The sequence below is a fragment of the Chanodichthys erythropterus genome, chromosome 12 (genome assembly GCF_024489055.1).
Source record: "Chanodichthys erythropterus isolate Z2021 chromosome 12, ASM2448905v1, whole genome shotgun sequence".
Classification (NCBI taxonomy): domain Eukaryota; kingdom Metazoa; phylum Chordata; class Actinopteri; order Cypriniformes; family Xenocyprididae; genus Chanodichthys; species Chanodichthys erythropterus.
The window spans coordinates 30,550,454-30,563,649 of record NC_090232.1 but is presented as its reverse complement, the minus strand read 5'-3'; the positions used below and the strand labels follow the sequence as shown (position 1 = coordinate 30,563,649).

At 35.5% G+C, this 13,196-nt stretch overlaps 1 protein-coding gene across 3 annotated transcripts; it reads right to left on the bottom strand.

Moving 5' to 3' along the window:
• Positions 1-3,126: 3,126 nt before the first annotated feature.
• Positions 3,127-11,289, bottom strand: mmaa (metabolism of cobalamin associated A). 3 transcript variants are annotated; one of them, XM_067403375.1, is made up of 7 exons: positions 11,089-11,175; positions 9,962-10,378; positions 9,738-9,860; positions 7,220-7,390; positions 7,043-7,128; positions 6,600-6,749; positions 3,127-4,858 (listed from the first exon to the last, which is right to left on the bottom strand). In XM_067403375.1, exons 2-7 carry the CDS (start codon positions 10,347-10,349, stop codon positions 4,571-4,573), a joined length of 1,206 nt encoding a protein of 401 aa, XP_067259476.1. In that variant the 5' UTR covers positions 10,350-10,378; positions 11,089-11,175; the 3' UTR covers positions 3,127-4,570. The 3 variants fall into 3 exon arrangements, with proteins under 3 accessions (XP_067259476.1, XP_067259475.1, XP_067259474.1); XM_067403374.1 differs by having other exon boundaries at positions 11,044-11,163; XM_067403373.1 differs by having other exon boundaries at positions 3,133-4,858; positions 11,150-11,289.
• Positions 11,290-13,196: the final 1,907 nt, after the last annotated feature.

Here is a 13,196-nt window from a genome sequence, read left to right as displayed (position 1 = left end):
CACAACTCTGATTACAAGCAAAATGTGGCTTTATGACATGATGCTCATTTATTTTTTCCCTATTAATTTACTCAAAAATACATTAAAACTGCAATTCAGGGTTTTTCATCTCTATTATCATGAGCATTTTTTTAATTTTTATATTTTAGGGGGCATAATGTCCAAATTGTCATTGTTTTAAAACTATTCTGATATAATGAAGAACACTCTTAAAAAGAATGAAATTCTTGAAAAGAAAACCTTTTTAATTAGTTTATTATAATCTTTTATAATTTTTTAGAGAAAAAAATTGCTTTGTGCTTTTTGAAAAACTTCATGAAGTCAAAGTATGACCAATTAAGACGTGATCCAATTAAAACACACACACACACACACACACACACACACACACACACACACACACACACACACACACACACACACACACACACACACACACACACACACACACAGAGTTTTGGGACGCCTGTCTTTACAAGCACATGAACTTTAATGACATCCCATTCTTAATCTGTATGTTTTAATATGAAGTTGGCCCACCCTTTGCAGCTATTACAGCTTCAACTCTTCTGGGAAGGCTTTCCACAAGGTTTAGGAGTGTTTATGGGAATTTTTGACCATTCTTCTAAAAGCGCATTTGTGAGGTCAGACAGTGATGTTGGCGGGAAGGCCTGGCTTGCAGTCTCTGCTCTAATTCATCCCAAAGGTGTTCTATTGGGTTGAGGTCAGGACTGTGTGCGGGCCAGTCAAGTTTCTCAACACCAAACTCGCTCATCCATGTCTTTATGGACCTTGCTTTGTGCACTGGTGTGCAGTCATTTTGGATCAGGAGGGGGCCATCCCCAAACAAAGTTGGTATGCTGAAGCGTTAAGAGTTCCTTTTAATGGAACTAAAGGAGTCAAGCCCAACCCCTGAAAAACAACCTCACACCATAATGTACCACCAAAATGTACACTTGGCAGTCAGGCAAGTACTATTCTCCTGGCAATGTCACTCCAGAGAACATGTGTCCACTGCCCACTGCTTTACACCACTGTATCCGACACACTGCATTGCACTTGGTGATGTAAGGCTTGGATACAGCTGCTCGGCCATGGAAACCCATTCCATGAAGCTCTCTACACACTGTTCTTGAGCTAATCTGAAGGACATATGAAGTTTGGAGGTCTGTAGCTATTGACTCTTGAAGAAAGTTGGTGACTTCTGTGCACTGTGAGCCTCAGCATGCGCTGACCCCACTCTGTGATTTTACGAGGCCTACCACTTTGCGGCTGAGTTGCTGTTGTTCCCAACTGCTTCCACTCTGTTATGATACCACTAACAGTTGACCGTGGAATATTTAGTAGTGAGGAAATTTCTTGAATGGACTTGCACAGGTGGCAACCTATCACGGTACCTCGCTTGAATTCACTGAGCTCCTGAGAGCGACCCATTCTTTCACAAATGTTTGTAGAAGCAGTCTGCATTCTTAGGTGTTTGATTTCATATACCTGAGGCCATGGAAGTGATTGGAATACCTGAATTCAATGATTTGGAGGCATTATAGTGTATTTACAGAGCTGGGTAGTAACCGATTACATGTAATCTGGATTATGTAATCAGATTCCAAAAATCAAGTACTTGTAATTAGAGTAAACTACTTTTTAAAATACTTGTAATCAGACTGCAGTTACTTTTTTATGGATTACATGATTCCTTTTTATTTACAAAATGGCAGTAAGTTGTTCACAATTCATTGATTCTCCTAATTTTTCATTTTTTTTTTTAACATTTATATATTTTTTCATAATAAACCTTCCGCATATATACGTTTGTGATTCTTCGAGTTTTTTCGGCAGTGAGGGGGAGGGGTGTGGAATCGTGCACAGAAATCAGCAACAACAAGAGTATTTGCTTTTGTAATGTTGCTGTTTTCTCAATTTACTTAATTTTAAGTAAATATGTTTTAAAATCATAAGATGTGATTTTGTTTTACTCAGCGTTACTATCAGCAAACACTAAGAGGTACATTAGTGTTAGTATTTTGAAGTATTAACTGTCCATACATTGCAAAGAATCTGTTGAGGCTCTTGTTGGTGAATAGAATATTTTCTGGACTATATCTGTCAAAATAGTACAATATATGTGACATCAAATAAGGGTTAGCACAAAAGTAATCTAAATGTAATCCAAAAGTAGTCAGATTACATTACCAAAAATGTATAATCTAAGAGATTATATTACTGATTACAAATTTTGTCATATAATTTATAATCAGATTACAATTCATAAGTATCTACCCAGCTCTGTGTGTATGTATATATATATATATATATATATAAAGTCAGATGTGCAGAAGGGAGAACTTTTCCAAGCAGACTCTCCAATCAAATATAAAAAACTTTGGGTTCTGCATGTGCTTACACAAAACCAATCCGTCTAAATGTTAAATGCGTATGTACGCACTGTTTAACCTGCAACATGATATCATAGACTGAAGGTTTCCTCCAGACAAACCACAGTTCTGGACTCTGCGTGTATAATGCAGACGCTCAGATCTAACGTGCCTCCGCTTACAGAGAAAGGCCAAGAGCTTTTATTTGTGATTGATGGAGAGGGCGGCCCTCAGGTCTTTGGAGTTCATCAGTATTCACAAAGCATTCCAGTCTGAGTCATAAGACAGAAGCACAAGGCATAATGACTAGAAAGCATGTGCACAGGAGGCAGAACGTGTCTGTACGCAAACACACAGCTTGCAGGACAATAGCGATGAGATGAGGTCACATGAACTTGGGATTTATTGAACAAAACAATGCCGGGTTACAATATGGCAGTGTTCAACTACTACATGGCATATTCTCTCAAGAGTTTGTAAATCTCAGTTGTGGTACAACATCAGGACAGGAATCCACAAGACTGGAATCGCAGTCAGCATATTTTGAGTCTGTAAGGGGCAGGCCAACAACACGCTATTGTAGGCTGAGACAAACAGCAGTGGCATGCAGAGGAGCTTCTTTACATAATGGACAAAGATCTCTTCAGGTCTACAGGTCCATCTAGTGTCAGCCAGAGAGAACATCAGCTACTGGAAAACATTTTACTGTATGAGCTCATTTAAATTCATGTACTGGAGCTCTGATGTAAGATCAGCAATATCACTAGCTGACCTGCAGAGAATGTAATTGTAAAAATAACTCTGGCCTGCTTCTAGAGGACTCGGAACAAACGCACCATGACTAATAGGTGAACATCAAACAGACTTTTTTTAATGACAGGGGAATTACTTTTTTTTTTTTTTTACATGGAAACATTTGACAATCAAAATAATGTTGGTAGTTTACATAGCAACTCTGTACAGTACATAGGGCTTCTATTTTAATTTTATACATGAATATGAAACAATATAGTGCAGGGAAGGTCAAAGGTCTTTTCGAGGGCATGCTTTTTTCCCATGAACAGAAAACAACTCTCCATCATATATCTTATTGTCAAACATAAAATTGGCTTGAAACGGAAGTTGTGATAATCTTTTCATCTCTGAGTGAAACAGCTTCTCAAACAAGAAAAAAAAAAAAAAAAAAAACTTGATTTTGTCCATCAGGAATTGATTGGATCATTTTGGTTTTCTATTGCTGTGATCTCATGTGAGTGACAGGTTGTCCCGTCCTCCCGCCAGTAAAATCTTTTGTTTAAAGATTATGAAGACACATGAATTAAAATAATAATAATGATATTCATTGATTAATCATTAATAAATACTGCAATATTCCATAAAAATAATAATAGTCTATGTTGATTTCATAGTGACTTTAAACATTTAGTTTTCTGGGATCTATTGAACACGACTTGCAAAGTCTCATTTAAATATGCGACCCGGATAACATCACCTTGATGGCTTTAATAGATTTTTAATGGTGAGATTTATATTAAAAATATTAACCAAACAGTAATGTATTCAACCAATGCCATTGTTTTCCAACAGAAGTGTTTATATTATAACTTTTAAAAAAACATTTGTTTTCGTTAATGTTTGAGAAAAAAAAAGGAAAAAATATTGTAATGCTAAAAAAAAAATCATGTATATTTTTATAACAAATTACAGTATTAAGAAAAATATTTTTGTAGCATTGGTGATTGTTGAGGAGATTCACCCTTCAATATGTAAAGCGCTATATAAATGTAAGGAATTATTATTATTTCTAATGTATTTATTTTATGTGATCAGTGCAGGCAAGTCAAATAAAAATTCACTTTCAAATTCATCAGTGTCCCCAGTGGGCCAAAAGAAAATAATTTTTTATTGTTCAGTGCTGTAAAAGTAACAGATTTCAGGTCATAGGGGTGTAACAATTATTAATCATTTAATTTCCTCTTCTTTAAATACAATTTCACCAACTTTGCAAGATAATAGAGAGACAATGAACAATGGTTATCTCACCTATAATAATTATCAAATGTCATCAGTTATTAAAATCCTTTAAAACCAGGTCAAGCACAATAATAAGAAACCGAAGGTTGTAAGATTCAATCTTCCAATTATTCCCTTTCCAATACGCCTTGGCTTATAGTTTCCCATGGAAGGGCCTTCCATCACGGTGTGGTAGAGAAGACTTTCAGAAGGAGGTCAGCAGCAAGACCGGGTGAGATATCTCCACACGTGACCCTTCGTTCCAGCTCCGGGAGCTCGGCACGCACCGCTGGATGCTGCTGGAAGTGGCGTAGAGCATTCTCCTGGATCAGATTCCACAACCATACCTTCTGCTGAGTTTGCCGTCGGGCTCGGAGCTCCCCGCTGCTCAGCATTGCATCCCGGAACTGTAGCATGGTATCCCACAGCTCAGGCACACCCTGCCCTGTCTGAGAAGATATGCGGACCACCTGACCACATATGGGAAAGAGAGGGAGAGGGGCAAAAAAAAAAAAAAAAAAGGAGAGAAAGTGTACAAAATGTGTTGGTGTAGATGTGGATAACCATACAGTTTATAGAAAGATAAAAACAACAAGCAGAAGAAGAAAGTAAAATAGAATGGAAGCGGGCATTTGCTTTATATATAAGCAACCCGAATGCAGAAATGTAAAGGGTGTTCGCCCACACGTTACTCCATCCTTGGGTTCAGTAAAAGACCTATAGAAGGTCTTTAGGAGGGTGAACTAATAATCAATATGACTGTCGCATCCTCCAGTACAGGGATGGAGCTCAGAAATCATGCTGCTGAGAGGAGACAAAGGCTTTAGCGGTTCTCATCCATGTGGGTGGCCTCTAATCAGTGAAATGCATGAGGCAGCATTTGGCCATTCAAAGGGCTGCCTATGTTGGCTCTGTGCCCTGTGGTAATACTGGGGGTGAGGGGACAAAGAGGAAAGACTTGACAACTCAGAGCAAGGCATGATGGGAAATGACAACACTGACTACTCCACTGGCCAGGACAGCTCTTTTGAACAGAGAATGAAGATATATAAATAAAATGCATTTATCATGCAAGCAATTGTTATATGGGAGGGAGGTGAATAAGGAAAAATGATCAAATAAAGACATGGCTATACTATTTAATAGTTTGGGGTTGGTAAGATTTTTAATAAGTTTAAAAGTTTTTAAAAAGAAGCTTCTTATGCTCACCCAAGTCTGCATTTATTAGACTTTAATACAGTAAAAACAGTAATTGTGAAATATTACAACATTTTAAAATAAACTGTATTCTATTTTAATAATATATTTTAAAGTTTTATTTTTTCCTTTTCCTTATGTGAAAGCTGAAAGTGCCGGCGATCAGACGTAGAAACTGGAAGTGCTGAACGTAAATAGCCTAAGAGATTGAAACAGAAGAGGGGAAACTGTTCCGTAAAGTTGTTATTTTTGTTTTGTTTTTGCACGCAATAAGTATTTTCTTCCCTTCATAAAATTAAGGTTGAACCACTGCAGTCACGTCGACTATTTTTTTGATGTTTTTAGTACCTTTCTGGACCTTGAAAGTGTTGATTATTTTATTGCTGTCTATGGAGGAGTCAGATCGGATTTCATCAAAATCCAGATTGGTTTTCATCAAAAACATCTTAAATTGTGTTCTGTAATAGAATTTTCATTTTTGGGTGAACTAACCCTGTGAATATAAATGAATAATGAATATAAAGTCTTGAGTTTTCTTCCGGGAACATACACTTCACCATATTCCTCATTTAAATAATTTCTTCTTAAGGCATAGGGGTGAAATAGGGGTGAGGCCTGGTTAAACTGCATTAGTAGTGTGTTGAAACTCACGGTTATGGTAAAGGGTGTGACATTTCCAAAATACGCTCTAAGCAGTTGACTGATCACAAGACACTGGTCCGGCCGACCAATCAGAGCATATTGCACTTTTCGGAAGGAGGGTCTTCAAAGAGACCGCAGCTAAACAGATAGTTGCCGAAGAGAGGTGCTGCATCAATGTAAAATATGTGAAAAATAATGTGTTTTTTGAACGTTCAAGCATGAAAATCTATTCTAGTAGACACTGAAAAACAAAATCAAGACTTGCAGATATGATGGTCATCTTATAATTAATTACAATAAATTAATTACAACTGACTTCTTGTAGTATATGTGTAAGATAGGAATGTAAAGCATGATTATAAAGTAACAAACCTTCGGTTTCCAAACTTTGGACTTCTTTCGAAGTAACTTCAGGGCACTTGTGTATTCTGCCTGTATCTTCCGAGCTGGAACAAGCAAATCTCCATCTGATTTTGTAACCACCACCAAATCAGCCATCTCAATAATTCCTCTTTTGATTCCCTTTTTGAAAATACAATTTATTACACTTTCAGCAAGAATGTCTACAAATAAAAAAATCTTGAAAATATAAGAATTGCCTATAATATAAAACAATCAGTTGAGATAATTCAAATCATGTTCAATGGCTGTGGTTCTCCAACTTTTTGACTGCAATTCTAATTAAAATAAATTTTAAGGCTAATAATTTTAAGTCATCGTGAGCCCCCTTGAAGTTTGCCGAGTGCCCCAAGTGGGCCCCCGGCCCCCTGCTTGAGAACCAGGCAACAGGGATCAAGTAAAGGAAGTGTGTATACCTGTAGTTCATCGCCCCCTGCTGGTGGGATCAGCAGAACAAACATATCCACCATGTCAGCCACAGCAAACTCAGACTGACCAACACCTGTGTAAAGATTTAAACTTGGGTTACTTTGCATACAACAAGATTTCTCAAAACTGGAAATACTACATGTAAACTCGGAACAAAGGCTTACCTACGGTTTCCACTAATACAATGTCATAGCCTGCACCTTCACAGAGGACTATGGCTTCATTGGTGGTTCTGGTCACACCACCGAGAGTTCCTGATGTGGGAGATGGTCGGATGTAAGCATTCATGTCTCTGGAGAGCTCGGTCATTCTTGTTTTGTCTCCCATCAGTGAACCTGCATAAAAGGTTAGCAACTTATAAGATTAACTGTTCAGTGTCAAAATGCAAAATGTGTTTACAAACATCATTCACCTACCGATTAAACGTTTAGGCTATATATATATATAGTGCCTAAACTTTTGATTATATATACTTTATTTACTTTTGTTTGAAAATATATACTTTTCCTTAATTCTTTTAATGCATTGATTAATTAAATAAATAACATTTGTTTTCAACATTACAGTTTTTTACAGACGTTAGGACACATTTCTCAACACTTCGGTCACTTTTGCAAAACTCTTCACACAGTGAGCACAACAGAAGTCTATGTGGGCTAAACTGAGGATCAATTATCACTGCTTTGGCACAAAATGCATTCAATGACTACATCTCTCAAATTTCATGAATTCTTTTCTCACTCAGACACAACAACTGCCAAAACTCTGTGTACGTACAGGCCAATCTGCACACGCTTACATACTGTTTTCAAAACTGTTAAACTTGTGTTCAAAACAATGACACAATACAAAACTGAATAAGACAGTAATTTGCTAGATTCCTACAGTAATATTTTACAGTTTTTTTCCAGTTGCTAACAATCATTGTTCAATACCAAAACCACATTTTCAAAACTCTTCACGGTCAGTGAAACAGAAGTCAATGCAGACCAAACTGTGAACCATTTTTCATTGCTTTCAGACGAAATGCATTCAGTGACCACACTTTTCAAAATTCAGGAACTCTTTTCCCATTCGTGCTCCACAACATGCAAAATACTGTATTTTCAGCACATTTTTCTAATGCTGACACACTGCATTCAAAATGATTAAAAACACATTCAAAACAGAATGATGGCAAATATGCAGTAATTATTTTAAAATATTCTCAATTTTATAGCCAAAAATTAAAAAAATAATCATTACAAGCTAATTGCAATTTTAGCTGAAATTCGATCCACCCGCTCCAATGCAAGAGAGAGAGAGCAGACTATAATTATCACTGTAATTTACTGTAATGAACAACTGCACATGTTTTACAGTAATGTGTAGAATGCATTTTATTTATTCTTTTTTTATTATCATTGCAGCCCTGGAGTTTTTTCCCTCTTTTTTCACCATTTGGTTATAAGTTTCAAGTACTATATTCATATAAATAAATGAAATTTTGATTAATTTCTGATTAATTCGTGTTACAAATGCTTTCAGTAAAGTGAAATTGTGTTACAGTATTCTATACGAAGAACTGATTTATGTGGAAAATCATTGAAACTTTAAAAAAGAAAAGTTCATCAATCATGTAATGATGTTAGTGTGTTTCAGGTCAGTGTGTTGTGGATGAAGTGTGTGTTTACTGAATGAGTGTTATGTTGGTCTGAGTGAGTTTTGTAGGTGAGATGAACTGTTCATGCTGCTAATGCTGACTGTGTGAAGAGTTTTGAAAATGTGGTTTCAGTATTGAACAATGCTTGTTAGCAACTGAAATATATTTTAAATCTTAAAATTAAATGCTATAAAAACAATTGAATTGTATCTGTATCAGTGGATGGTGTGTATACAAATTCTTGTATTTTGGAATTATAAATAATTATAAAAATAAATAAACAACATAAAATATTGACAAATTCTACATCATGTCTGATTCATTCCAGTAACATATATTGCAGTGAATTATAAACAGAGATGTGCCCTTGTTTTACACATGAAAACATTGTATAATGCTACATGTTGTTAGTGTTTTTTAGGTCATTGTTTTGTGGGTGACAAAGTGTGTTTGTCGGCTGTCAACCTTTGCTAGTGTTCTGGAAGAATGAGTTGATTTGAGACATGAATACAGTGTTTTGGTAGTTGTGGTGAATTTTGAATGTGAAATGAACTGCTTTGCCAAGATGAAAGTTGGTTAGGAGAACTGTGTGAAGAGTTTTGCTAAAGTGACCTAAGTATTGAGAAATGTGTCCTGGTGTCTGTAAAAAAACTGTAACAATATTAAGAAATGTTTCCTGAGCACCAAATTAGCCTATTAGAATGATTTCTGAAGGATCATGGGACATTGAAGACTGGGTTAATTGCTGCTGATAAATTATATTTTAAAATATATTAAAACAGTAAAATGTTTTTTACATTTTAAATTGCAATAATGTTTCACAATATTACTTTATTTTTTTAACTGTTCTACAGTATTTTTGATCAAATAAATGCCACCTTGGTGACCATAAGACTTTTTTTTTTTTTTAAATAAAAATTATTTATTTAAATTTATTTTTTGCAGATTAAACAAGCTAATATATGGAATGTATCAGCAAGATAAAATTGGCTCTATCATCTTCAGGTAAGTGTGTTTCGGACATTTGAGTGTCTGTTCACCTCCAGTTGTGCATGAGGAAGGATCCACAGCCAGAACGGACACTTTATGTCCTCTTCCTGTCAGCATCTTCCCAATGACCTCAATGAATGAAGACTTTCCAGCACCAGGGGGACCAGACAGTCCTGAAGTCACACGTACAGACAGGTGATTGAGGATTGAGGGCATTCATGCAAACAGCAACACGGTTCAGTTTCACTCCCATAGTTCACATCACCTTACTGACCAACTCTGAAGGCCACTGGCTTTCCACCATTGCGTCTCTCCTGCTCCGGACGGAATGCCAGCACTCTTTGAAGCAGAACCTGGGATAACTCTTTCTTCCTCGGATGCTGGGTTTCTACAAGGGTTATAGATTCAGCAAGAGCTGCCCTTTGACCCCCGATAAGTCCATCATAAAGCTTGGTCAGTAGTCTTTTCTCCCTGTCAGTCAAGTCTGAAATGTGTTGGCTTATGGCAGTCTCTGCTGAAACAGATCTCGTCTGTTGGAGGGTGCAGAGGGAAGCATAGCTTACAGTACGCTTACAAAGGGAATGTCTTAAAGCCATTGTACTGTATATAGGAAAAAGAGCAGCAACATGATGAAAAATAGGAGAAACTGTAGTCAGACCCATCTTCCTTTTTCTGTTGAGTAGAACTTATTCTGTCAAAACAGCAAAGAATATTTATGTGAATATCTTTCAAGCATAAACCTCACAATTGGTGAACATTACAGCCTCATTTAAATTTACCATGGTACTAACCATAGTCTACGCAAAATATAATTTCCATAAAGAATGTACAAAATAGAGCTTGAAAGTCTTTTTTATATATATATAAAATAATTGGTTATTGAAAGGAGGTGTTTAACCTCTAAGGAATTAAGTAATTATATCATATGAGCTTCTTTTCTACAAGGTAACATTGTAACCATAACCAATATGGAAAATAGTTTAAAACACTTATTTGTATGACTATTTTATTATTATTCTTTATCAATAAACAAACAATAAAATATAAAATATGCAATTATGGCAAACAACAGACTCGCAAACTCGCTGTCACTCATTAGGCTAGTTTGGGACCAAATGTTTGTAGTTACTGATAAATGTATACAGCATAAGTTAAAGAGAAATGATTGGTCACTTCAAGTTTTGGTCAATTTAACTGACTAACATTTTAATAGTTACTACAGTAAGCCTGCTATAATAACATTGTGGTCATTTGGTATTAGCCACTACATAATTACAGAGATTAAACAAAATTCTGAAAGCTTATGACAATGTAGAAATGCCATCATAGTATATTCAGCTGATCTCTGTTACTAACCAATTACGTTAGTTCACATCAGTTCATAATTCATTTCAGACCAACCATAGAAATCAGACAAGACAACTGACTGGCAATCTGGAATAGAAAACAGCATAGATCAAACCTCATCGAGTTTCCTGAAACCGTCCGTTTATCGTCATTTGGACAGATTGCTTAATAAGGTTAATCTTTAGTCATGCATTTCATGGATTCCCAAAATCATGTTGACACTATCACCAACACTGCTGAGGTCGTGCAAGTGAGGGACGTCAATGTTCTTTAAAATAAAAGTTTCCCTCTTCAAAATAAAAGTCCCTATTCGCGTAGGTATAAATTGAACTTAATACTATTCAAATGTTCTTTAAATAAACATAATAGGTGATGATTATGTTGTCTTTGAATAAGCTGTGACAGCAGCCAAGTTGTAGTCAGCTGTGATTAAACAAAATGGTTTATATTTTGTATTTGCTGTGTGGTAACGTATATTCAACAACGAGCTCAGTTTATTTGTGAAACTTGAAACTCTGGTATAGCAGTTGGATTTTTCTTGTGTAAAGAGTGAGAAAAGTCTTATATCTAAATAAGCAGTATTACTTTCATCTCTGCAGTGATGGAATGGCAGGTAGGGCTACACTGATGTTTTATATGCTATATTTATTTAGTATGTCATACTCGTGGGAAGAGTTTCCCTTGTTTTCATAGCCAACTCATTCATTTTACTATAAAACAAATCCTACATAACCATAAAATCCTATGATTTAATGTCATTTATTTTTAAGAATGAGCATAATATAAAATAATATTAAAATAAATAATAATGTATGGTCATTTGTCATATACCAACACATAGGACAATATTATCTTGTTCTAGTTTTTACAGTAAGTCAGGCAATCGAACTGTGATCCTGTACTGTACCCTGTTGCACGTCCTGATATTGCTGAGTTATTAGATGTGTTCCTGGGTGAACATATTTTGTTGATCCTGAAACAACATTCCAGTCTAGAAATGTAGTCTTAACTCTATTCCTACCCCTAAACTTAACCCCACCCATAAATTATCACAAAAATCAGAGGGAAATGATAGATGAATAACACTGATGTAGAAGCACCAATTCATGATTTTAAGCCTAAACTTGACATAATCTGTAAACTTGTCCCTCAAATCTGATTGGTTGATTTGAATGTTGCTCCAGGATCAACAAAGATGTTGACCCAGGAACATGTTGAACTCAGCAAAATCAGGTTATGCTTCCCTGTCCAGATACCATAAGATGTCTGCCGCCCTCATGTGGCCATGAGAGAAAAACGCAACCAGTAATCATCTAATGTCCAGTGAGCCTTTTCAATAAACCAAAAAGAGAGCGAGGATGAGGAAAATATATATTGAAAATTGTAACTTGACTATGTAATGTATGTATTTTGAGGACTGTTAGAAACATAATATGCATTAAAAAACTGAGAAACCCAGTAAAGTACAAGACAAAATATTATTAGAGATAAGCATAACTACTACAATTAGATTATAATAGACTACAAATAGTATTATCATGGACCCAAACTGACTGCATCTCACTAATTAAATAGTTTTAAGACAAAAATGCTTTAATTTATTAATTCATTTATTAAGTTTTCTTAAGCAGTGGTTTTGTATGTTATTTTGAAAAACAAAGTAGCGTTGTTGTAGCCTATGCAAGATTATTTAACATTCGTTCAGGAATTCAGGGAAATATAAGCTTCATTCTCTAAAAGCATTTATGTTTTGATGAAAACAAATGTAAGTTTCTCTTTTCAAATAATTTGTACAGTGTCTTAAGTTTGTTTACAAACAATATAAGTAATGAACTCAATCAGTAACTACAAAAACAAAGGCATACTAGAAACCAAGGAAACAGGAACTAAACAGAAGGAGCTTGAACACAGGTACAACAGGAAGAATCAAAATAAGAGTCCCACAATCAAACTTTTTTTAGGGTAAAATGTTTATGTACAGTATAAAGGACATTTTATGTTTTAGGTGATGTAATGGTAACATTTATTTGAGTTTTTTATTTAGTACAAATATTCCATATAGTTAGCCTATTAAAACAAGGTCATTGAAACTACTTGAATAATAAAGCGTAAAAGTCACCAGCACTCTGCTAACAAATGCTCTAATGGAGGAAAGGGCAAAC